We start from the raw sequence: 26,053 nt of genomic DNA on the forward strand, positions 1-26,053 counted from the left end.
TGGCTGAAAAGGGATATGACAAGATATTTGCTTTGATTAGCTGAGGCAGAACTCTATAATGACTGAATTCCAAATATTGTTGGTGCTCCATGTGTGGCTGAACTATCTTGAGAGTTCTGAGAGCTGAAAAAAAGTATGACAGGGCAGAAGTCCAAGAACTGGAAACAGTGCAAGAGAGCAAAACTCCAGCAGCTCAAAAGAAGTGAGAGTGAGGTCTGACAGACTGTTGACAGCCTGCGGCAGGAGGGAAATCAGCTGAAAACAACGCAAGATGGAATAAACGAGCTGAGAAACAACATAGGAGGGAGAGGTCTGAAATTTGAAAACAGTGGCAGGCAGGAGAGACCCAACAGCTGGTAAATATCGAGGATAAGCCAGAAAACAATGTCAAATACGAGGGACCCAAGAGCTAGAAAACAACGCCAGACGGGAACCAGAAAATATGCTGAATTGGAGAAGCCCAACACCTCATAAATACTTTGAGGGGAGCCACCAAAGAGCTGGACCGCAGCAACAGATGATATTGGCCCAAGAATTGGAAGACAGTGGCGCAGTCAGGAGAAGGATGAGTATAAAATACAGGGCCGGAGTGAAGAGTCACAAGAGAAGAGAGGCCAGAGACACAGTAAATAAGACAAAATGGGAGAAGCTGGTGAGCCAGAGTACTGTATTGAAGATGAGATACCCAAGATTCGGATATGAGAAGCTCAAGAGCTGGAAAGATTTACAAGGATGTTGCCAGGGTTGGGGGTTTAAGCTATAGCTAGGGGCTGAATAGGCTGGGGCTATTTTCCCTGGACTGTCAGAGGCTGAGGTGTGAGGTTTATAAAATTATGAGGGGCATGGATATGGTAAATAGACAAGGTCTTTTCCCCAGGGTAGGTGAGTCCAAACCCAGAGAGCATAGATTTAATGTGAGAGGGGCCTAAGGGGCAACATTTTCACACAGAGGGTGAATGAACTTCCAGAGGAAGTGGTGGAGGCTGGTACAATTACAACATTTAAAAGGCATCTGGATGGGTACGTGGATAGAAAGTGTTGAGAGGGATATGGGTGTTATGCTGACAAATGAGAGTAGAATTGTTTTAGGATATCTGGTTGGCGTGCACAATTTGAACTGAAGAGGTTGTTTCTATGCTGTACATAGGGCTGTAAAGCCAGAACACAGAGCTGGAGTGAAGAGCAAACAGTAGAGGGAGGCGAGATAAATGGAAATCTGGGCAATCTGAGAAATTGTGCTAGATGGGAGAGATCTGACAGAAAGCAGCCAAAGGGAGAGGCACACGATCTCGAAAAGCAAGAGTAAAAGAGAATCATGCTGCAGCTTACAAAAAGCATTAGGGATGATAGGACGAGAGCGGGAAAAGAGCAAGGGACGTCTCATGTACCTATGGAAAATGAGAAGTTTTGTTTTTTGTGCAGTACAGGCAGTTCATACCATGCAAAGTGCAGAGGATAATAGAACACTGTTACAGTTGCAGAGAAGGTGCACAAATCGCAAGGTGGACACAAATTTGAAATTTGCAAGGTCCGTTCCAAAATCTAATAACAGTGGGGAAGAAGCTCTACTTGAATCTGTTACTATGTATGCTTAAGCTTTTGTATCTTTTACTTGACCAAAGAAGAGTTTAACTGGGGTGGGAGGGGTCTTTGATTATGTTAGTTGCCTTCCCAAGGTAACAAAAAGTATAGATTAAGTCAGTGGATAGAAGGTTGGCTTGTGAGATTTACTGGGCTATGTTCACAACTCTGTTTACTGGGCTATGTTCTTAGAGTCCTGAGCAAAGCAGTTCCCATACCAAGCTATGATGCATCTAGGTAGAATGCTTTCTAAGATGCATCGATTAAAAATTGCAAAGAGTCTTTACAAACGTGCCAAATTTCCCCAGCCCCTTGAAGAAATAGAGGCGTTGTAGTGCTTTCTTGACAGCTGCATCAACATAGGTGGACCAGAACAAATTTTTGGTGATCGTCACTCCTTGTAACTTGATGCTCTCGACCATGTCCACCTTGCCTCCATTGATGGAGATAGGGACATGCCCTCTACCTTTCTTCCTGAAATCAATGAGCAGCTGTTTCATTTTACTGACATTGAGGGAGAGGTTGTTATCTTTACACCACATCACCAATCTTTCCTGCATTCTACCTTGTCATTGTTTGACATCTGGACTACAAAGGTGATGATTTTAGCAAACTTGTTGCTTGAGTTAGGACAAACTTTGATAAACAGTCATGAGTGTACAGGGACGATAGTAAGGGGCTGAATACGCAGACTTGTGGGGCGTCAGTGTTGAGATTGTCTTGGAGGAGGTGCTGTTGCCTATTCTGTCCAATTGCAGTCTGTGGGTCAGCCCAGTACCAGAAAAACCTTCATGGACCGTGCTTCAATGAGTACCATCCGATGGCTCTGACCTCATAATGATAAAGAGGTTAGTCATGGCTCATATCACTTCTACTGTCCCAGCCTGCCTTGATTTCTTGTGGGTCAGAATGTCAAGAATTCAGTTGCAGAGGTCAGAACAGAAAACTAGGTCTCTGAGTTGGGAGATTAGTTTTCTTGGTATTATAGTTTTAAAGGCGGAGCAGTAGTCCATGAGTAGGAGCCTGATATAGGTATCCTTGTTATTCCAGATGTTCCAAGGATCGGTACAGAGCCAGGGAGATGGCGTCTGCTGTGGACCTGCTGTGACAGTAGATGAATTGCAAGAAATCAAGGCAGGCTGGGACAGTAGAAGTGATATGAGCCATGACTAACCTCTTCATCATTATGAGGTCAGAGCCATCGGATGGTAGTCATTGAAGCACGGTCCATGAAGGTTTTTCTGGTACTGGGCTGATGGTCTTTTTTGTAGCAAGTGGGGACTACAGATTGTAGTAAAGAGAGGTTACAAATATCAGTGAATACTCCTGCCAACTGGTACGCAAGGTTCTGAGTTCATCGCGGGGCACTCCATTTGGGACACTTGCTTTCTGTGGTTTCCCTCTCATCAAGGCTGATCTGATGTCTGCAGCGGTAACTGATGGAATAAGTACATCCGAGTTGTCAGGGAAGCTGACACTGTTTCACTGACCTTTTGTGTGAAACGAGCATAAAATGCATTGATTGCATCAGGGAGGGATGAATTTTTGTCTGTCATTCCGTTCTGCTTATTAAATCTATTATGTCATGTAGACCTTGCCACAAATGGTGGGAGTCTGAGTGGTTAGTTCGGGTGTCTGCCTTGGTTCGGTACTGCCTATTGGTGTCACTAATGGCCTTACAGAGATCCCATCTGGATTCTGTCCACTGTTCTGTTCTGCTTCACTTTGTAGTCTGTCATGTAGGTCTTGCCACAAATGGTGGGTGCCCAAGTGGTTGGGTCTGTAGCTTCGTCTGATATCGCATCTTGGTGTCTCTACTGGCCTTGCGTAGGTCCTATCTGGATTTCCTGTAAAGGTCACGTTTGTCTGACTTGAACGCCACACAACTGGACTTTAGTAGGCAATTGATTTCCTGATTCTTCCATACTTTGTGACTGGGGAACATTTGGATTGACTTTTTTGGCACACAGTCTTCTACACAATTGCTCATGAAAATGTAACAGTGGTGATGTATTCATGGAAACTGAAAGCTGGGCAAAGTGGGGTGGGAAGTGGTGGTGGGGGTGGTAGAGAGAGAGAGAGAGAGAGACGGAGCTCACAACATACCCAAGACATGATAAGACGGGAGACATCAAAGGAAGATGGAGCCTGACTGTATAGGACTAAGAGCCAGAAAACAACACAGGATAGGTGAGGTCCAAGAGGTGAATGCGAGAGACTGAAGATCGTAAAACTGTGCCAATTTGAGAAGCCTGAGAGCTGAAAAACAGCATTAGTCGGCAGAGATCTGTAGGGCACAAAACTGTTGAAAACTGGAAAGGTCTGAGAGTGGGGAAACAACGACATACAAGAGATTCCTGAGAGCTGGATGACAGCATTATTACTTGTAGCCTGAATAGCTGAAAACTGCTCCAGATGGGAAAAGCCCAACAGTTGTAAATGTGCCAGACAGGCAAGAGATAAAAATGGTGCAAAGTTGGAGAGGACTGAGAGCGGGAACATGTTGATGATGAGAGAAGCCTGAGTTCTGAAAAAGCTGCATTAGAATAGAACCAGAAAATCCAACAGACTGAAGACACCTGAGAACTGGTAAAAATGCCAGACCATAACATCCCAAGAGCTGGAAAACAGCCTGAAGCAGAGGTGTGATCCAAAAATAGAGTTAAGTGGAAATACAATGAGAGCAGGAAAACAGCAAGAATCTAACATATTCCACGGGCAGAGAAACAGCATCTGAAAATGTGTCCATATCGGGGGGGGGGGGGGGGGAAATGGGATCAATGGAAAGAGGGTCAACGATTGGGAAAACAGCAACACAGGAAAGATGCCCGAGTTGGTAAATAATGTGAAAGGGAAAAGCCTGGAAGCGGAAAACAGTGCCAGACGGTATTAGGCAAGAACTTTCAAAAGCTCATTGAGTGCAGATGTTCTTGGGTAAAAGGACATCTGGAAAATGGGAAGCCTTCAGAAATGAGATAACGTGAGTCCAGAGAAAGTATATTCTTGTCCGGGTGAAAGGAAAGGCTGGTAGCAATAAGGAATACTGGATGACTAAAGAAATTGAGGGTTTGGTTAAGGAAAAGAAGGAAGCATACGTCAGGTATAGACAGGATAGATTGAATGAATCCTTAGAAGAGTAGAAAGGCAGTAAGTCAGTCAGCAGAGGTTTAGGGAACAGAAATCTACAAAAGGTGGAGGGGCCTGATAACTGGGAAACAGTGCCATGTGGGGGAGTCCTGAGGACTGAAAAATAGTGCTATATGGAAGCAGAAGAGAGAGGCCTGAAAGTTGGAAAACCAAGAGAAAGGGTAGTCATGCTGCAGTTCACAAAAAGCACGAGGCATGATCGGACAAAAATTGGAAAGGAGCATGAGAGGGATGGTGTCAGAGATGGAAAGGATCTGAGACCTGGGAAACTTAATGACTGAGGAGAATGGTGTTTGCTTGACAACAGCATGAGTGTTTCAAGCTATGTGTGCTGTGAAGCAATGCGAGTGGAGTTGATCTGAGACCAAGAAAACAAATTGAGACAGGTACAGTCTTGAAAACCACGAGCAGATAGAGATATGTTTCCTGTGACATTGGGTGAATGGGGAAGGAATCTAAGAGATTGAAAATTGTCTGATCTAAAATACATCTGACGTGGTAGGTGAAAAACAGTGTGAGCTGTGTGGAGGACAAGAGGTGAAATAATCGCTGAAGAGGGAGCTCAGAGAAGCTCAAACAGTGTGCGTAGAGAGCAGTCCTGAAAACTTGGAAACAGGGAGAGTGAGTAGTGGTTCAAGAGCTGAACAGCAAATTGAGGGTGATGAGATTCAAGAGGTGGAAAAGTGTGGGAAGGGAGAGGTCCGAGAATTTGAACACGGCGCCAGATGTGATTAGCCGGAGAGATGGAAGTGTGTGCCACATGACATTCGTCAAAGAACTGGAAGACATTGGAAACTGGCAGAGGACTGAGTGCCAGAATGCAGAGCCAGAGTGAACAAGAGCAGAGAGCCAGACACCTGGGCAAAGAGGGAGAGGCCGTTGAGATAGAAAAGAGAGCAACAGAAGAGATGACATAGTGGGAAAACACTGCCAGTCAGCAGATGTCCAGGGCCCACAAACCTATGGAAGGTGGAGGGGCCTGTCAGTTGGGAAATAGTGCCATGTAGGAGAGTCCTGAGGCCCGAGAAACAGTGCTGGATGGGAGAGACCCAATAGCTGGAAAATAGCAGAAGGGAGAGGCCTGTGAGTTGGAAAACCAAGACAAAGAGGAGTCATGCTGTAGTTCACAAAATGCACAAGGCACGACAGGACCACAGATGAAAATAAGCATGAGAGGGATGGGGTTAGAGAGACACCACAGGAAGGGAGGGATTGAGATCACGAAAACACAGCAAGTGAGGAGAGTGTTAACTGTATGAAAAGAGCATGAGCGTTTTGAGCTTTGTGTGCTGTGAAGCAATGTGAAGGGAGTTAATCTGAGACTTGGAAATGAGCTATGTGTGCTGTGAGGCAGCCTGAGGGGAGGTGATCTGAGACCTAGAAAATCAATTGAGGAGACTGGTACAATCTTGAAAGCCATGAGTAGATAGAGATATATGTTCTCTGATACTGGGCGAGTCGGGAAGGAATATAAGATCAAAAATTGTCGAAGCAAAAATACATCTGAGAATTGGAGAATAGCATGACGCAACGGCTGAAAAGCAGGGTGAGCTGTATGGGATTTGAGATGTCAAAAATAGCACAAGAGGGAGATGTCTGAGAAACTCAAAAGCAGTGTGTGGGGTGAGCAGTCAGAGCTGAAAGACAGTGAGAGGTAGAGGTTTAGGACCTGGAAAGCTGCACGAGAGTAGACTGGTCTGAGAGCTGGAAAGCAGTTTCAGAGGTGAGTGGTCTCAAAGGCGGAAAACTGCACCAGATGGGAGCATCACAAGAGCTGGAATATTGGCCACAATGGGAGAGGCCACTGAGCCAGAAAACAGCAATGTAAAGGCCAGGTTTGAGAGCCAGTAAAGCATGAGAAGGCATGGCCTGAAATCAGAATACAAAAGCTACCAAGATAGGCCCGAAGTCGGAGAGTGGAGTCAGATTGGAGAAGTTTGAGACACTAGCAGAAGCCAGATGCACAACAGCGAGAAACCAACATGGATTCTCTGAGAGCTGATAAATAGCTTGACACCGTCATGTCCTTATCTCTGCCTACCTTGATATTGTCTGTCTCCCTTAGTCCAGGAACTCCTCGCCTACATCCAGGACACCATGCATTCCCTTCACTTCCTTGAAGGTTTTTGTTTCCCCGACCCCAAACGCCTCATTGTCTCCATGGACATCCAGTCGCTGCACACATCTATCCGCCACGACAAAGGCCTCAAAGCCCTCTTACTCCATCACAACCAATACTCCTTCACTGACACCCTCATCCTTAACAACTTCTCCTTCCAATCCTCCCACTTCCTCCAAACCAAAGGGTTAGCCATGGGCAACTGCATGGGACCCAGCTATACCTGCCTCTTTGTCAGATACATGGAACAGTCCATCTTCTGCAGTTACACCGGCACCAACCCCCACCTGTTCCTTCGCTACATCGATGACGATATTAGCATTACCCTGTGCTCCCATGAAGAGGTTGAATAGTTCATTAACTTCACTAACACGTTTCACCCTGACCTCAAATTCACCTGGACCATCTTGGATGTGTCCCTCCCCTTCCTGGACCTCACAATCTCCAGCGAGCAACCAACTACAGATATCTACTACAAGCCCACCAACTCCCACAGCTACCTCCTGTAAAAATATCATCCCTTATTCCCAATTCCTCTGCCTCCACTACAACTGTTCCCAGGACATACACTTCCGCCTTAGAATATCCCCAATGGCCTCCTTCCTCCAAGATCGCAAGCAATTTCCTTTCCCACGTAGTCGACGATGCCCACCAGCGCATCTCCTCCAGTTCCCGCACCTCCGCCCTTGAACCCTAATGCAACAAGGACAAAACCCCCGCCCTGGTCCTCACCTTCTACCCCACCAACGTCTGCATACGTCACATTATGCTCCGCCACTTCCGCCACCTACAGATGGACCCACCACCAGTTGTATGTTTCCCTCCCCAGTGCTATCAGCGTTCTAGAGAGACCATTCCCTCTGCAATTCACTCATCAGATCCACGCCCCCACCAGCCGACGGCCCATTCCCGGCACCTTCCCCTGCCACCGCAGGAAGTGCAAAATCTGTGCCCATACCACTCCCCTCACCTCCAACAAGGCCCCAAAGGATCCTTCCACATCTGACAGAAATTTACCTGTACCTCCACTAATGTCATCTACTTATTCCATTGCACCCGATGTGGTCTCCTCTACATTGGGGAGACAGGACACCTATTTGCAGATTGTTTCAGAGAATATCTCTGGGACACCTGCATCAACCAACCCCACCGCCCATGGCTGAACACTTCAACTCCACCAAGGACATGCAGGTCCTGGGTCTCCTTCATTGCCAAACCCTCACCACTCAACGCCTGGAGGAAGAACACCTTATAATCCGCAACCACACGGGATCAATGTGGATTTCATCAGTTTCCTCATTTCTCCTCCCCCAATGTTATCCCAGTCCCAAGACTCCAACTCATCACCGCCGTCCTGACCTGTCCATCACCTTTCCCATCTATCCGCTCCACCTTTCTCTCCAATCTATTGCCTTCTCCCTCACCTTCATCTCGCTATTACATTCTCAGCTCCCTTCCCCCTAACCCCCTCCCATTTATCGCTTAGCCTCCTGGTCCACAAGCTTCATTCCTGATAAAACGTTGATTCTCCTGCTCCTCGGATGCTGCCTGACCTGCTATGCTTTTCCAGCACACTCAACATCTGATAAATAGTCCAGGGGTAGTCACCTGAGATCTGGAATGCAGCACCGAACCATATTGGCCTTGAACTGGATTAGATTTTTTTTTTAGATTACATTACAGTGTGGAAACAGGCCCTTCAGCCCAACAAGTCCACACCGACCCGCCGAAGCGAACCCACCCATACCCCTACCCCTACATTTACCCCTTACCTAACACTACGGGCAATTTAGCATGGCCAATTCACCTGGCCCTGCACATCTTTGGACTGTGGGAGGAAACCGGAGCACCCGGAGGAAACCCACGCAGACACGGGGAGAACGTGCAAACTCCACACAGTCAGTCGTCTGAGGCGGGAATTGAACCCGGGTCTCTGGCGCTGCGAGGCAACAGTGCTAACCACTGGAAGGCAGTGGCAAGTTAGAGAACTGAATGTCACAACACAGGGCTAGTGTGAAGAATCCTGTGAGAAGAAAGGCCTCACAAACAAGCAAGCCATAATAGGACAGTAGCTGGAAACAAGCATGAGAGCAGAGAGATCAGAAAGCTGGAATGCACTGCAAGGGGGAGGAATCTGAGACCTGGAAATCAGATGAGAGTGGCAAGAAAACACTGCAAGCATCTAGAGGTTTGCTCTGTATCTGTGATGCATGGACAAGGAAAGAAATCTGAGAGTTTGAAAATTGTCCAAGCACAAATGCATTTGTATGAGAAATGTATAGAAATGCCTGTGAGAGTGCAGATGGAAGGGCAGGAAATCAACATGGATTGGAGAGGCCTGATAGCCGATAAATAATCTAAGTCTGGGAGCTGGATTGCAGTGCCAGATGGTATTGGTTCAAGTAGTGGACGACAGCCACTGTCAGGAGAGGGTTGAGTGCCAGAATACAGGGCTAGAGTAACGAATAAAAAAAAGTAGAGGGGCCGGAGAGTCAGAAAACTGGGGAAAATGGGAAAAACTGGTGAGCCAGAAAAGCATGCAGGACATAAGATGCTCAAGAACTGGAAAAAAGGGATGGACTGGAGAGAATATAAACTTAGAAAACTGCGCCAGATGTGGAAAACTCTCAAGCCAGAATACAGAGCCAGACTGAAGAGCAAACAGATGAGGGAAGCAGGAGAGGCAGATATATGGGTAATATATGGATCGGAGTTGGAAAACAGCACTGGTTCAAAGGGCCACAAAATAACCTAAGCAGAGAGACCTGGAAACGGAGGTTGGGAGTGGGTTCGAACCAGAGCTAATAATAATGACAAAGCATGATTAGAGGAGAGATGGAAATGAGCCAACAGTGTCCAAGAGGACTGGAAGCCAGAAAACAATTCAGGAAAGATAGTGTATGAGAGCTGAATGGGACAGCCTCAAGCATGCTAAAACTTTGAGAGACCAGAGAGCTGGAAAAAAGCATCAGTCAATTGAGGTCTGAAGGACAAAATCTCTGAAAACTGCAGAGACCTGAGAGAGGGAAAATTATCATACAAGAGATTCCTGACAGCCGGTTCACAGCAACAGTCAGGTGCTGCCTGAGGGCCTGAAAATAAAGCCATAGGTGTGCTAAATGGGGTGAGGCACAAGAGGCAAAAAATGGTGACAGACAGGAGATGACTGAGAGCGGCAAAGTGGTGCCTAACAAGAGAGGCCTGAGAGCAGAAAAACTGTTGGATAATTGTGGCCCGAGAGACAGAAGAGATGAGTAGATTGAACGAGTAGATTGTGAGGCCTGTGAGCCAGTAAACAATGCGAGACCACAATGATATCTGAAAAAAGCGTCTGAAATGTGGCCATATCTGTAATAAATGGAATGAAAGGAGAGAGGGCCAATGATTGGGAAAACAGCAACAGACGAGAGGGGCCCCGATTCCTGGTAAATAATGTGAAGGGTAAAGATCTGGGAGTGGAATCCTGTGCGAAGTAGGACAGGCCAAGAGTCGGCAAACAGACAGTGAGAGAAGCCTGAGAGTTAGAAAGCCAAGAGAAATGGCAGTCATGCTGCAGATCACAAAAAGCGCGAGGCATTTTTTGGATGATAGCTGGAAAAGAGCATGAGAGTGGAGAGGTCAGAGAGTAGGAATACATCGCGAGAAGGATGGATGTGAGAAGTGGGAAATAGAAAAAGTACGGAGACCAGTGACAGCTTGAAAACAATGTGTGCATGTAGAGGTGTATGTTGTGTCATGCAGGGTCATTGGGGAAGGAATCTAACAGATCGAAAATTGTCCAGTCAGAAACAGCGCTATGAAGGAGAGTCCTAAGCAAAACTGTGCTTGATGGGAGAGACCAGATAGCTGGAAAACCATACTGGATCGGGCGATTTATGAGCCACAAAACAGCCAAAGGGGAGAGGCCCGAGTATTTTAACACTATGTTAAATGGGAGTCATTCCGCAGCTGACAAAAGGTGCGTGGCATGATAGCACAAGAGCTGGAAAGTAGCATGAGAGGGAAGGGGTCAGAAAGCTGGACACACCACCAGAAGGAAGCAATCTGAGATCTTCAAAACAGCGAGTTCAAAGAGCGTTGACTGCTTGAAGACAGTGCAAGCATGTAGAGGTATGTATTCTGTGAGGCAGAGTGAGTGGGGAAGAAATCTAAGGGATCAGAAATTGTGCAAGCAGAAATACATCTGAGAGTTGAAGAACAACATGATGTAATAGCTCAAAAATAGCGAGAGTGTTGTGGGGTTCAAGAGATTAAACATAGCACAGGAGGGAGAGGTCTGAGAAGCTCAAAAACAGAATGTGAGGTGAGTAGTCTGAGAGCTGGAAAACACAGTAATGGTTCAACACCTGAAAAGCAGCATGAGAGTGGTCAGATTGAAAGGTGTGAGTGGGAACAGATCTGAGAGCTGGAAACCAGCACGTGAGTAGATTGGAAAACAGCGCGAGAGGTGAATGGTCTCACAGCCGGACAACTGCACCAGATAGGAGCATGCCAAGAGTTTGAAGATTGGCAATAATGTAATTTACTGTGAGCTGTAAAACAGCAAGGTAAGGGGGAAGGTCAAGAGCTGTGAAGTCTGAGAAGGAATGGCATGAGATGCGGGGAAACCTGCAACTGTCAGGAGAGACCCATGAGCCTGAGAACAGTGTTGGATCAGAGAGGCTCAAGACCTGCAAACATGTGAATGCACAGATGCCCAAGATTAGCAAATCAATGTGGATTGGAGAGGCCAGAGATCTGGTAAGTAGTCCGAGGGTAGCGTGCTGAGATCTGGAGTGCAACAACAGGTGGGATTGCCCCAAGTACCGGAAGACAGAGGTAGTCAGGAGAGAGCTGAGTGCTAGAGTACAGAGCCAGAGTGAAGAGTCACAAGAGGAGATAGGCCAGACAGCCAGGAAACTGGACAAAATGGGAGAGGCTGGTGAGCCAGAAAACTGTGCTGCAAATAAGATATCCAAGACTCAGAAAAGAGCAATGGATGGGAGAGGCTGTTGATCCAAAAAAACCACACTGGATATATGAGGCTCTGAAACCTGAATACAGAGGCAAAGTGAAGAACAACCAGACGTAAGAGGCCAGAGAGGTGGAAATCCTGTCAAAATGGAACAGATCCCTGAGCCAGCAAAGAGCTGAAGGGCTGACGATGCCCGAGAGCTGGAAACCACACATTAGAGAAACAAAAGAGTTGGCAAACATCCAAACATGGGTAGCTCAAGAGCCAGTAAGCAACACTACTCTGGAATCGGCTGAGAGCTTGAAAATCACTTGCAGGACAAATGTTTGAGAGCCAGAAAATACAGCCTGGCAGGAGTCACATGGGAGCAGGAAAGCAGCAGGCATGATATGAGAGCTGAAAAAAATCCACCCCAGCTAAGAGTCTGAAAACGGAGCTGTATTGGAAAAACAGCATGGAAAGAGAGATGCCCAGTGATTAAGAAAACAGCATGAGAGGAGAGCGGCCAGAGAGTTGCAACATTGAAAAAATTGGAGAGGCCGGTAAGACAGTTTATCCTGATGAAGGGCTTTTGCCTGAAACATCAATTTTTCTGCTCCTCGGATGCTGCCTGACCTGCTGTGCTTTTCCAGCACCACTCTCATCTTGACTCTAATCTCCAGCATCTGCAGTACCCACTTCCGCCTAGTTAATCTTAACCTTATTGCGAATCCTCTTCCAAGGATGCAGACCTTGAAGCAATTCTCTCCCTACAAGGATCTCAGTGAGTCTCTCTCCCACAACAACCCCAGATCATCTCCTCTGCTCTGAAGCTCTTCACCCACGTCTTGAAACAGACTTGCTACCACAGTCACATCTCCTTCCTCACACCCGCCTCCAGAACCAACTAATCCCGCATTGACTCCAAACCACATTCAGACCAACACAGTTTGTATCTGAACAGGATAACCAGGACAGACTACAAATTCAAAACGTTCTCCTTCCGGATCCTCCGCTCCACAGTTGCAACATTGCGGTGCAACCTAATCTCTCCATAGTCAGCTATGCCTTTCAGAACTGCAAAGGAATCCGACTGTATTATATCCTCAGAAGAATTCATACTCTCCGCAAACAATATTTCTACACCATTTCAAACATTAAAAACTATAAGTACAAAAACTTTTATATTCCCACATTAATAGTCAGCATTCCTCGAACCTGTGAAACTGCTTGGCCGCTATCAGCCACGAGACCATGCCAGCCACCACCACCGCAGTGATCAATGACATCATTTCCACGCCACAGCTGCTCATGCCACCTCCATGACTGCTGGCCCGACCACAGCTGCCGCAACCGCCGGACAACCTACTGCCTCGCGATCGCCACCAGATCCACCACCGCCCAGACCAACGCAAGGACCGACTGAAAACACACTTCTGCCCCCTCTGTTGCCACCACCGCAGCCACCACCGCAGCCACTTCCACCCGACATCGTCCATGCCACGCGTTCTGCGACTTCCTCTCCCTTTGCGGTTACTGCCGCAGCCACTTCTGCCCCAACTGCCTTCATCTACACTACACATTTCGTTACTTCCACCCTTTAAGTCATCACTGACGCTATGCGTTCCACAAACGTCCGCCCCTGCAGCTGCTGTCGTAACTACCAATTCCATCTCCATGATGTCACTCACTTGTGCACTGGTGACACGCCCCCCTCTGTCACTATCCCCACCCCCCCAGAACCCCAAGGTGAGCATCACTTCTGCAAATGACGTCACCCCCATTCCACCTATTACCATGCCCACTCCAGTTACAGTCTCTGCCCCACTCCCCTCTCCAGCCCTACACCAAGTCCTAGCTCCCAGCCCTGCCGAGTTTACACTATCCCCCAAGACCTCCCGCTCGCTGAGGATGAATGATCAATTCTCAGCAAAGGCCTTGCCTTCATCCCCCTCTGGGGGGAAAGTGAGGACTGCAGATGCTGGAGATCAGAGCTGAAAATGTGTTGCTGGAAAAGCGCAGCAGGTCAGGCAGCATCCAAGGAGCAGGAGAATCGACGTTTTGGGCATGAGCCCTTCTTCAGGGTATCCTGAAGAAGGGCTCATGCCCGAAACGTCGATACTCCTGCTCCTTGGATGCTGCCTGACCTGCTGCGCTTTTCCAGCAACACATTTTTAGCTTCATCCCTCTCTGGCCAAACATCAACGAATTTAATACATGTTCTGACAACATTCCTGATGAAGGACTTTTGCCTGAAACGTCGATTTTCCTGGAGCTCGGATGCTGCTTCACCAGCTGTGCTTTTCGAGCACCGCTCTAATTTTGATTCTAATTTCTGGTATCTGCAGTATCCACTTCCGCCTTGTAAAAAACAGAGCAAGAGGGAGAGAAGCCAGAGCTGGGAAACAGTGACAGTCGGCAGATGTCAGGGGCCACAAACCTTTGGAACTTTGGAGGAGCCTGACAACTGGAAAACAGTCCATTTGGGAGAGTCCTGAGGACTGAAAAATAGTGCTGGATGGGAGAGGCCTGGCAGTTCAAAAGCCAAGAGAAAGCATAGTCATATTACAGCTCACAAAACACGTGAGGCAGTGATGGGATGACAGCTGGAAAAGAGCATGAAAGTAGATATGTCAGAAAGCTGGAATATTTTCTGAGTGAGGAGAGACATGAGACCTGGAAAACAGGGACGGAGAATAGCTATGACAGCTCGAAAACAATGTAAGCTGTGTTCTCTGATTTTGCACTACAGTGGAAGGGATCCATGAGATTGAAAATTTTCCAAACAAAAATACATCTGAGAACTGAAGGACACCATGTTGTCAAAATTCAAAACCGGGTGAGCGGTGTGTGGCTCAAAGAGGTCAAAACTAGCACAAGAGAGAGATCTGAGTAACTCAAAAGCAGTGTGTGAGGCGAACAGTCTGTGAGCTGGAAAACAATGAGAGTGGAAAGTGGTTCAAGATCTGGAAAGCAGCATGAGAGTGGTGAGATTCAAACACCGAGTGGGAACAGACCTGAGAGGTGGAAACCAGCAGGTGAATAGATTGGGCCTAGAGCTGGAAAACAGCAGGAGAGAGGAGTTGTCTCAGAGCAAGAAACCTCCACCAGATTGGAGCGTTCAAGAGTCAGAAGATTGGTGATAGTGGGACTGGCCTGTGAGCTGGAAAAGAACAAGATAAGGGAGAAGCTCAAGACCTGAAAACCCTGAGACAAAATGGCTCGAGAGTGGGAAAGCTGCAGCTGTCAGGAGTGAACAGTGAACAGGAGGACAGAACTGGCTCGAGACCCGGAAATGTGTGTGACAGCGCAGATGCCAGTGCAGGAAATCAACATAGATCAGAGAGGCCCCAGAGCGGGAAAACTATAGCTATCAGGAGTAACCAGTGAGCCAGAAAACAGTGTTGGATCAGAGTGGCTCGAGGCCTGTAAAATTGTGTGACTGATTTCCTGCTCTTGGGCATGTACAATGTGGATTGGAGAAAACCAAGACACGGTAAAAATTCCGAGGGTAGCTACCTGGGACAGCTGGATGGGATTGGCTAAATACCAGAAGACAGCAGCACTCAGGAAAGAATGGAATACAGAGCTAGAGTGAAGAGTCATGAGACCAGAGAGCCAGAAAACTGGACACAATGGAAAAGCCAGTGAGCCAGAAAACTCTGCTGGTCGTAAGATGCCCAAAACCCAGACAAGTGCAAGGGACAGGAGAGGCTGTGGAGCTAGAAATCTGCTCCAGACAAGAGAGGCTGTAAAGCTAGAAATGTAATTAAGAGCAAGTAGACGTGAGGGGCCAAAGAGTCTTAAATCTGGTAAAATGGAAGAGGACCCTAAGCCGGAAAACAATTGAAGGACTGGAGATGCCCGAGAATGGGAAAACCATATCGCATTGGAGAGGCTGAGAGAAAGAAGACAAACATGAGACCTCAGAGAGTTGGTAAAATACGCTAGTCTAGGGTGGCCTGAGAGATCAAAAATTACTTGCGGGAGAAATTTCTGATAGCCAGAAAATAGAGGCAGGCAAGAGTAGCATGAGGGGAGGAAAGCAGAAATATGTGTGTGTGATCTGAGAGTGCAACCCTAGTTAGGAGGGTGCTAAGACACTGAAAACAGCCATACTGGAAGAACTGCATGAAAGGAGAGACATCCAGTGATTGGAAAAACAGCATGGGTGGAGGGAGGCCAGAGTGCCAGACAAGGTGGGCAAATTGGGAGAGGCCCATGAGACGGTAAAAAACAGAGCAAGAAGGAGAGAATTCAAAGCTGGTAAGAAGTGACAGTCAGTAGATGTCCAGAGTTCATAAACCTGCAGAAAACTGGAGGACCCTCACAACTGGAGAACAGTGCCAAGTGGAAGAGTCCAGAGGACCGAAAATCAGTGTTTGAGGGTAAGGATCCAAGAACCAATAAACAGCTATTGAGAGATGCCCAAGAGTTCAAATACCAAGAGAAAGCGTCATGTTCTAGCTCACAATACACATGAGGCATGATAGAACGAAAGCATGGAAAAGAGCATGAGTGTGGAGAGGTCAGAGAGCTGTGTTAGACTGTGAGACAGGAAGGATTTGAGACCTGGTAAACAGAGGGAGTCAAGAGAGTGGCGACAGCTTGAAAATAGTTATGAGTGTTTGGAAGGAGGTATTCTGTGATTTCGCCCGAGGTGGGAGATGATCTGTAGCTGGACAAAAGGGACAGACCGGAGAGGACCATCGTGTTAGAAAACTGCACCAGATGTGAAAAGCTTTCCCACCAGAATACAAGAGGAGGGAATAGCAAATAGAAGGAGGCCAGAGAGGCAGATATGTGGGCAATATGGCAGACACCAGTGAACCTGAAAGCAGTGCAAGAGGGCAGAGGATCCAGAGTTGGAAAGCAGCATTGAATCAGAGAGATTCAAGAGCTGCAAAACTGCACCAGATCAAAGAGGCCTTCGAGCCACAAAACAACCTCAGGAGTGTGGCCTGGAAACAGAGAGAGCGCGCGAGGGGGATCATACCAGAGCTTACAAAAAGGACAAAGTATGATTCGATCAGAGATGGAAAGGAGCTGACAGTGCCTAAATGAGGAGGACTGAAAGTCAGAAAGCAGAATAGGCGATGCCTGAGAGGTGAATAGGACAGTGTCAAACGCCGTAAAAGTTTGGCAGGCTTGAGAGCTGGAAGAAAGCACCTGTCAGTCATTGTCTGAAGGGCACAAAACTTCTGAGGGGCCTGAGAGTGGGTGAACAGTGTCATAATGGAGATTACTGACAGCCGGATAACAGCAACAGTGAGGTGCAGCCTGAAGGCATGAAGATGGAGCCATAGGTGTGCCAGACAGAGAGAGGCACAAAATGTAGCCATATCAGCAATAAATGGAATGAAAGGAGAGAGGGCCAATGATTGTGAAAACAGCAACAGAGGTGAGAGGCCCGTGTCCAGGTAAATCCTGTAAAAGGTAAACACCTGGGAGCAGAATCGAGTGCCAGAGAGGACAGGCCAAGAGCTGCAAAATGGACAGAGAGGCCCAAGAGTTGGAAAATCAAGAGAAATGGGAGTCATACCACAGCTCAGAAAAAGCATGAAGCATGTTCCTTTTTCCATCAGAGTATTGAGTAGAGGGGTTAGGACGTTATGTTGCGGCTATACAGCACATTGGTTAGGCCACTGTTGGAATATTGCATGCAATTCTGGTCTCCTTCCTATTGGAAAGATGTTGTGAAACTTGAAAGGGTTCAGAAAAGATTTACAAGGATGTTGCCAGGTTTGGATGATTTGATCTATAGGGAGATGCTGAAAAGGCTGGGGCTGTTTTCCCTGGAGTGTCAGAGGTAGAGGGGTGACTTTATAGATGTTTATAAAATTATGAGGGGCATAGATAGGATAAATAGACAAGTTTTTTTTCCCTGGGGTGGGCGAGTCCAGAACTAGAGGGCATAGGTTTAGGGTGAGAGGGGAAAGATATAAAAGAGACATAAGGGGCAACTTTTTCACACAGAGGATGGTGCGTCTATGGAATGAGCTGCCAGAGAAAGTGATGGAGCTAGTAAAATTGCAGCATTTAAAAGGCATCTGGATGGGTATATGAATAGAAGAGTTTTGAGGGATATGGGCCAAGTGCTGGCAAATGGAACTAAATTAGGTTAGGATATCTGATCGGCATAGACAAGTTGGACTGAAGGGTCTGTTTCCATGCTGTACTTCTCTATGACTCTGTGATGTCTGATGGTTGAACAGCCCAAGATGGAGAGTAAAATGAAAGTTCAAGAGCAGGGTAAGGAGAGGAGAGCACAACCTGAGAGCTGGAAAACTGTGAGAATGCGTGGAGGTTCAAGAGCTGGAAAACAAGATGAGAGTGATGAGGTTCAAGAGGAGGAAAATGGTGCAGGAGAGTAAGGTCCATTCCTGAAGAAGGGCTTATGCCCGAAACGTCGATTCTCCTGTTCCCTGGATGCTGCCTGACCTGCTGCGCTTTTCCAGCAACACATTTCCAGCTCTGATCTCCAGCATCTGCAGACCTCACTTTCTCCTCCAAGCACTGTAAAGTTGCATAAGAAGAATAAATCTGAGAGCTGGAAAATAGCATGAGTAGTCTGGTCTGAGAGTTGGAAAACAGCACCAAATGGGAGCATGCCAAAAGGTGGATAAACTGGGCATATTGGAATAGGCCAGTAAGAGCCAGAAAGCTGCTATATTCCACTCTCAAACCACTCTTGTATGGCACACTTTTCCACCTCTAGCACCACTCTTATCTGGTATTATATTCTGGAACCGGGCAGCTCCTCCTCAGACTGTTTTCCAGCTTTCACTCCTCACTAATTTGGCACAGTTTCTGACTTATGGGCAGCTACTCTCAGCTCTTTTACATCTCCCGGTCTCTTCCATCTGGTGCAGTTTCCCAGCCCTTGAGATTATCCAATTTGGCACACTTTTCCTGATCTTGCATCTCTCCCACTGCCAGATATTCTTTTCCAGCTCTCAGAACGCCATCCCCCCAAGGCTTTCCAGCTCTTTGACTTCTCCAATCTGGCGCAATTTTCTAGATCTCAAGCCTCTCCTAACCATTGCTGTTGTCCAGGTCTTGGGCATCTTCTCTGATGCGCAGTTTTCTGGCTTTCAGGCCACTCCAATCAGGTGCTGTTTCACAGGTCTCAGATGATTTCCCCTCGTTGTTTTCTGGCTCTCAGGCCTCCTCCCTCTTGTGCTGTTTTCCAGCTCTCTGCCTTTTGGTTTTTGTAGCTCTTCACTCTGACCTTATTTTCTGGCTGTCAAACCACAGCCATGTGGCACATTTTCCACCTCGGGCTATTCCCATCTGATGCTCTATAGCAGTGCACAGGTGACTCCACCTCAGACTCTCTTTTCTGGCTCTTAGGCCTCACTAGTCTGGAGCTAATTTCCAGTTGGGCCTCTCCAGACTGTTGTAGTTTTCTAGCTCTTGGACAGCTCAACCTCGGCTCTGTTTCACCTCTCAAGGAGCTGGTGCCCACCCTAGCCTCTAAGCTGCCACGCCCACCAAATGGAGAGTCCAGCATGACACTCAGCCTTGTTCGCCGGAGTCCAAGCTGCCAATCCCTACGTGACTCCCAATAACTGCTATGGCTACCAGAATGATGCCAGCTACACCTTGCAGTTTGAGGCCCGGTAATGCAGATACTGAAGTGTGTAGAGTGTGGCAGCTCTCAGAAGAGACTGCAGCAGCTAACCGCCCACATGATGATGACCGGCCATTTCCTCAAAGTCACCAATTCCACCTCCAAGAAGGGGAAGCAGCTGGTTTTTGATGAAGTGGGTGAGGAGAAAGTCCAATCTTATCCCCTTGTCCTCTTCAACTCAAACCTGGATAGCGGCACCAAGCTCCCAGACCAAGCCCGATACGCCATCTTCACCAGTTACCAAGTCTCGGAAGGAACACGAGGAGGAGAAGCCACTGGAATAGCACGAAAAGGAACAAGAAATAAAGGAGGAGAGAGACAATCCCACAGAAAAGCTTGAGTCCATCTCTCAGTATCAGTATCTCCAAGAAGAGGACCTGTATGAAAGTCCTAAAGGTGCAATTGATATTTTCAAGTTCTTAAAGAATACACAGTCACAACAGTCATTAACAAAGCCTAGAATTGGGCACCTATTTGAGGCAGCTACTCCAGCATTCATGCAGCATATCAGCTTTCAGGGACCATATGACCCTTTCAGCCAACAATGCAGAACTTTCACTTGATCCTATCTACGCAATAGCGTCAAGGCTTAACTTCAAAGTATCTCACTGCAGTGGAATCCTTAGAGTGTTGCCACGTCAAAAGAGCAATGTCCTCGCAATAGAGGAACTTGTGGAGAAGGTGACAGGTAAAATGACCATTAAGTCACAAGATAAACCAGTAGAGAAAGAGCCACTGGCCACACTGGTGATCAGGATAAGCTGTAGCTCATCACCTCCCAGCACCAAGGACCTTCCCAAACCTTAGGACTTTGATGGTGCAGCACAACTGAAGAGAGGTGCTGATGGGGAGGGAGTGAAAGTGAAAAAGGAGAGCAATTTAGAGAACTCCTCCCAATGGGATGGAATGTTTGAAATCAACTGCGAGCAACTGCTGGAACAACATGACAATTATTTCTGATCATCCACTGGAGTCACCATTTGTCAATCCATTTAGTGCACTACAGTCAATTATGAACCCGTACTTGGGCAAGGCTGCCAAGCCTTTGAGCCCTAGCCTTGACCCACTGGCCATGCTGTACAAAATAAGCATCAGTGTATTAGACAAGCCCATATTCCCTGCCACTCAGATCAAAAAAACAGATATTGAAGATTGATACTACTATAAAACGATGACCAATCTGTAGTCTTTAAGTCAAGCTTATCCTGATCACCAGTGTGGCCAGTGGCTCTTTCTCTACTGGTTTATCTTGTGACTTAATGGTCATTTTACCTGTCACCTTCTCCACAAGTTCCTCTATTGCGAGGACATTGCTCTTTTGACGTGGCAACACTCTAAGGATTCCACTGCAGTGAGATACTTTGAAGTTAAGCCTTGACGCTATTGCGTAGATAGGATCAAGTGAAAGTTCTGCATTGTTGGCTGAAAGGGTCATATGGTCCCTGAAAGCTGATATGCTGCATGAATGCTGGAGTAGCTGCCTCAAATAGGTGCCCAATTCTAGGCTTTGTTAATGACTGTTGTGACTGTGTATTCTTTTCTCTGTCTCTCTCTCTCTCTCTCACACACACACACACACACACACACACACCTCTCCTGTCAAAACCTGAGTTTGATTTTTCCTTTTTTGTCAAGGTAGTATTTATGGATATATTGGAAGTATTTGGAACAGCATCATTAAGTTGAGATAGAGTCAATTGGGTTTTTAAATAGTTAAGTTATTCTATGTTCTGTTTGCTTTTATTTGTGTTTCATTCAGTAATGTTGCAAATAAATTCTGTTTTACTTAAAACTAAGTGGTTGGGCTTGCTGCATCACTCCTGGAATATCCACTCTATGTCTACTTTAAACAATTAGAAAGGTTCAGGTCTGATTTACCTTATTGAAATGTTTTGAGGGGTATGGCCTGGTCCATAACAATTGACATTCCAAGTTTTCAATCCTTTCACCTCAGACAGAGAGTCTTCAAGAAAGTAACAGCCCAACAACAATAACAAGGTGACCTTACTTCAATAATTTATTTACCTATACTTAATTTTAACCTTTGTACCTGTATTTTATCAATAGCTATCAATTGTTTACCCAAGAATGTTTATCACCAGTTGAGTAATGAACTAATCTTTGGACATTTTTTAAGACCAAAGCATTTCTGTTGGTTATTTTCAAATTGGAAAACCCAAATCTCAAAGGGGCTAAATATGTTTTGCAAATTCATTGTTCATAAATCACTCCAAGGACCCACGTAGTGTGGCCATGACCAGAAGCAAAAAGAATATGTCCGTGCATTATATCTTTTTCAATGAAAAACTATGTAAACAGCCAAATCCTTCTGTCTCCTGATGACAGCATTCTGACTAGCTACAGTTGACATGCCTCATTTGAATTTAATCAGTTAACAGTTCCTGCGGCATTTCCATACCAACCACAGTCCAATCAACTGGTACTCTCTTCTGCTGTCCAAATTGTTCTTTAATTTCTATACTCGGTTTCTTTGCATTTCAGTTCTGATGAATGCAAGATGAAATGTTTTGACTTTGTCTCTTCTGAGGGATATTTAGGTTCCATCTTATCTTCAATTTTAGTATTACCATGTTGTGATCTTATTTCTGTTATTTGTTCTGATTCATGACCTATTAAAAAGATCCCACTGGACTTTTAACATCCTTGACACATTGTATTGAATAGTTGCTTTTAAGATAGGTCTATCCCTCTCACCTTGAATTTCAATCAGTTCTGTTTCCTGACCCAAGTTTGTGTGCTCTGTTGGATTTCCTTTGCGTTCAACTTGTGACTGCAAATGGTCAGACAAGATATCATCCAGCATTCCCATGTTCATTTTGTCTCAGATCTGTTCATCTTTCAAGCTGTCACACTTACATGCTGGGTATGATAAATGTAGCACACTCACATGTATTCTTTCTCAGATTGAAGTGTGTACTGAGTACTTTGATGACTTCATCATGTGGTTTTCTCATTGACCCCTTGCAGTACATTGCTTACCAAGTGTCCAATAACATTTTCACTATTCTTCTGCTTTGTTGAGTCTGGCAATCTTAAAGCTGTCAGGCAATGGTAGAAGCAATGGCAATGGTCTTCAAAACATACACAACCACCATATTGTATTGTTACTGTTGACTAAACTGTGGGAAGAATATGAGCCTGTAGAGTTGTATAAAACAAGAATTTTATTCAAACAAATTTACTGCTCTGTCTACACCTCTCAAGGCTGCATAAGAGACTCAATGTTGTAATATTGTGAAGTATAATTACATTGAACCATTGCACGACATCAGACACCATTTTATTGATTTTTTTGACATACTCCACTAAACTTCCTTAAATATGCAGACTTATTGTAAACAGTATTCCAGATTTGGTCTCACCAAAGCACCATTGTGGCAAGATGTTCTTCTTATATTCCAATCCTCTTGCAATAAAGGCCATCCTACCACTGACCTTACTAATAACTTGATGGATCAGCACATTAATGTTTTGTTTTCCTTATTTATGCATATCAGCGTTTCTCTGTCAATCTTCTAGTTCCATCTCTTAATAAAAGGGTTAAGGAACTAAAGCTTATTGATGGAGTTAGTGCACATATCAACCGTCTACAGAATACAGCCAAATACAATAGAATAGGATCACCAAATGGTACAATACAGCAGGTGGCTATTCGGTCCTTTGTGTCCATCTCAGATTTCTGTACATCCAACTCAGCTAATTTTCAACACATCAACTTTGCTTAGTTAATTTGTAAATATTTTGTCAGTGACTTATCCAATCCATGAAAGTCATGATCATAGCTGCCTCCAGCACACTTTCAAGCAGTGCATTGATCCTAACCATTATATGATATTAGTCCTCTTGTACAATGGTTGAGCGTTTGGCACTTATGTTCTTTTCTGGATTAATTTCCTTGAGTTAAAAGTTTAAATGACAATTGTGGCAAATAAATAGATCAAAAGCACCAGAAGGAGGACAAACGTCTGGTCAACATGGACCAAGTTCTGACACAGTTTCAAGCAGTGAATTCATAACTACCTCATTCTCTCAGGAAACAGAGTTCAAAAATAAGCTCTGTATTCAATATTTTCACCATTATTGTTCATAAATATGACAAATCCCTTATTAAATTAATACATGTAGAACCAAGTGGGAAACTCTTAACCTAATAGTCGAATAGAATTGTTTTACCAGTATGTCTGAAAAACAATTTCATCTTGTATCCATTTCAAAAAGTGATAGAATCTTCACATATCAAAACATATCAGGTTCCTGTTGCTTCTATCAAGTTCCTGTTACTGCAGCAACCATTTTAATCACAAACTAATCAGTAAAGAAGTGACTGAGGACTCAGACTATTTCTGGGAAAAGTAACTGACTTGAGAATTGGAGTCAGTTCACAAAATTCCTAAGGTGCAGAAGGCCATTGAGTCCATCCTGCTTCACCAGCTATTCAAATTAGTACTAATCATTTGCCTTTCCCCATATCTTTGTATGTTATTTCTATCCAAGTAATACTCCAATGCCCTCTTGAATGCCTCAATTAAACCTGCCTCCATCATATTTATAGGCAGTGCATTCATATCCTAACTTCATTTAGTTCAAATGTTTTTTCTCACATCACCCTTGCTTCTTTTGCACAACACTTTAAAACTATGCCCTCTCATTCTTGTTCCTTTTATGAGCTGGAATTAAATCACAGATCTCTTTTTCAAATGGTGTTCTGGAATCTTACAGTGAGCTTCATTGGGGGAGGGTGGGAGACTTACAATTTTAGGCAGAAGTGGGTACCGCAGATGCTGGAAATTAGAGTCTAAATTAGAGTGGTGCTGGAAAAGCACAGCAAGTCAGGCAACATCAGAGGAGCAGGCAAATCGACATTTCGGGCAAAAGCTCTTCATCAGGAATGAGGCAGGGACGCTCACAATATTACTCAAGCCAGATCCCTGGGTGTGGACAGTGCTCCTGCAGGCTCCTCTCTGAAGAGATATTGATGTTTATAAAATATAGTAAACATGGAGCGTAGGAGATTGAGGAGTGACCTTATTGAGGTTTATAAAATCACAAAGGACTTGGATAAGGTGAATGACAAGGATCTTTCTCTAGGATGGGGGAGTTCCAAACTAGGGAGTATACTTTAAAGGTGAGAGGAGAAAGATTTAAAGAGGATACTGGGAACAAGGGTGTTTTTTAACGCAGTGGTTCATGTGTGGAATGAACTACCAGAGAAAGTGGTAAATGGAGGTACAGTTATGTTTAAAAGATAAGTTCATGAATAGGAAAGGTTTGGAGGGATATAGGCCAAATGCAGAGAAGTGGGACTAGTTTAGTTTAGGATCATGGTCAGCGTGTAATGGTGGACCGAAGGGTCTGCTTCCATGCTCTCCAGCTCTATTACACTATAAATGAAAATAATCAATTAAAATTACATATCGAAAAAAGCAAAAAATGTGTTACCTGAGATTGTTCACAATGTAATTAAGATGAATATTTTAAGTTAATTGCTCCAAGATCGTGCTGAGAGTGAGGATTACAGATGCTGGAAATCACAGTTGCAAAGTGTGGTGGTGGAAAAGCACAGCAGGTCACGCAGCATCTGAAGAGCTGGATAATTGACGTTTCGAGCATAAGCCCTTCATCAGCAATGTCCAGGGGAGTTGGGAATTCAACTCAAGGTCTCCCCAGAGACTTAGGTGCAAGCAGACCCTTGCTGGTTCTCCACCTCCCCTCTAACTTATGTGCAGACAGTACCACTATTGAACCATCTCCTCTACAAAGCCCTGGGTGCAGATAGTGTCCCTGCTGGTTCCTTCCCTTCAAAGAGTCACGGGTGCTGACAGTGCCAATGCTAGTCTTTCTCCTCCAAACAGTCTAGAGTGCAGACAACAGCCATGCTCAGCCTCACTCCTGCACAATCCCTAGTATAAACAGCGTACCTGCCTGTGGCTGACAACTCTATGCGTGCTAAACCCTCCCCTTCTTGGAATCCTGGGTTCAGACAGTGCATCCTGAAACCTCACCTCCCCAGAGCTCTGGATGCAGAAAATGTCCCTGTTGCACTATCATTTCTATCGAGCAAACATTATTTTGGTACAAACAGCGACTCCTATTGGACCTCCCTCTCTAAAGAGACTTGGGTGTCGTCAGTGCCCCTGCTGGATCTTCCCATCGACAGAGACCTCCGGTGCAATCAACGTCCTGCAAGTGCCTCACCTTGCAAAGCTCTGGATGCAAACAGTGCCTCCTGCTGGTCTCTCTCCTCCACAGGGTCCTGGATGTCGACAGCGTCCCCAGCTGGTCTTTGATGGGGGTGACATGCGCTTTGCGCTGCCGGGGCCACGTCGCCGGCACATGCGCTGTGCGGTCATTCGGAGAGTGAGGCCTAGGGTCCGGGAGCCGGGGCCTGGGAGGAAGCGTGGCAGCTGCGGGTGACCCACGCAATTTCTGTCCCTGGCTCTCGGGCGGCCGGCACGATGTTCAAGAAACTCAAGCAGAAGCTTAACGAGGAGCAGTTCCCCGTCAGGAGCAGCCTCGCTCAGGTGAGGGAGGGCAGTGTCGGCCTGTCCTGGACCGAACCGGCCCGGCCCGGCCCGGCCGGGGAGCGGCGTTCGTTGAAGCTGCGGGAGGGTGGATGATC

At 46.0% G+C, this 26,053-nt stretch overlaps 2 protein-coding genes and 1 pseudogene across 6 annotated transcripts in view; 2 read left to right on the forward strand and 1 right to left on the reverse strand.

The window, feature by feature from the left end:
* The window catches only part of lrrfip2 (leucine rich repeat (in FLII) interacting protein 2), a 170,121-nt gene extending 144,273 nt beyond the window's left edge, over positions 1–25,848 (reverse strand). The window contains exon 1 of one of the 2 annotated variants that reach the window (XM_087986153.1): positions 25,630–25,848. The gene's annotated coding sequence lies outside the window, so the exon portion shown is untranslated. Of the gene's footprint in view, positions 1–24,873; positions 25,308–25,629 lie in introns of those variants that run through there. The other variant, XM_087986142.1, reaches the window with a different exon arrangement.
* LOC148150111 (teashirt homolog 1-like) lies at positions 18,002–20,569 on the forward strand (annotated as a pseudogene).
* The window catches only part of golga4 (golgin A4), a 192,005-nt gene continuing 191,746 nt past the window's right edge, over positions 25,795–26,053 (forward strand). For all 4 annotated transcript variants that reach the window (XM_087986136.1, XM_087986137.1, XM_087986138.1 and 1 more), the window contains exon 1: positions 25,795–25,955. In XM_087986136.1, the coding sequence (XP_087842262.1) occupies positions 25,890–25,955 (66 nt within the window). In that variant the 5' untranslated portion in view covers positions 25,795–25,889. The remainder of the gene's footprint in view (positions 25,956–26,053) is intronic.

Source organism: Chiloscyllium plagiosum, unplaced genomic scaffold, assembly GCF_037043375.1.
Source record: "Chiloscyllium plagiosum isolate Xiang-an unplaced genomic scaffold, Cpla_swu_hap1 HiC_scaffold_4, whole genome shotgun sequence".
In the NCBI taxonomy this organism is placed as follows: domain Eukaryota; kingdom Metazoa; phylum Chordata; class Chondrichthyes; order Orectolobiformes; family Hemiscylliidae; genus Chiloscyllium; species Chiloscyllium plagiosum.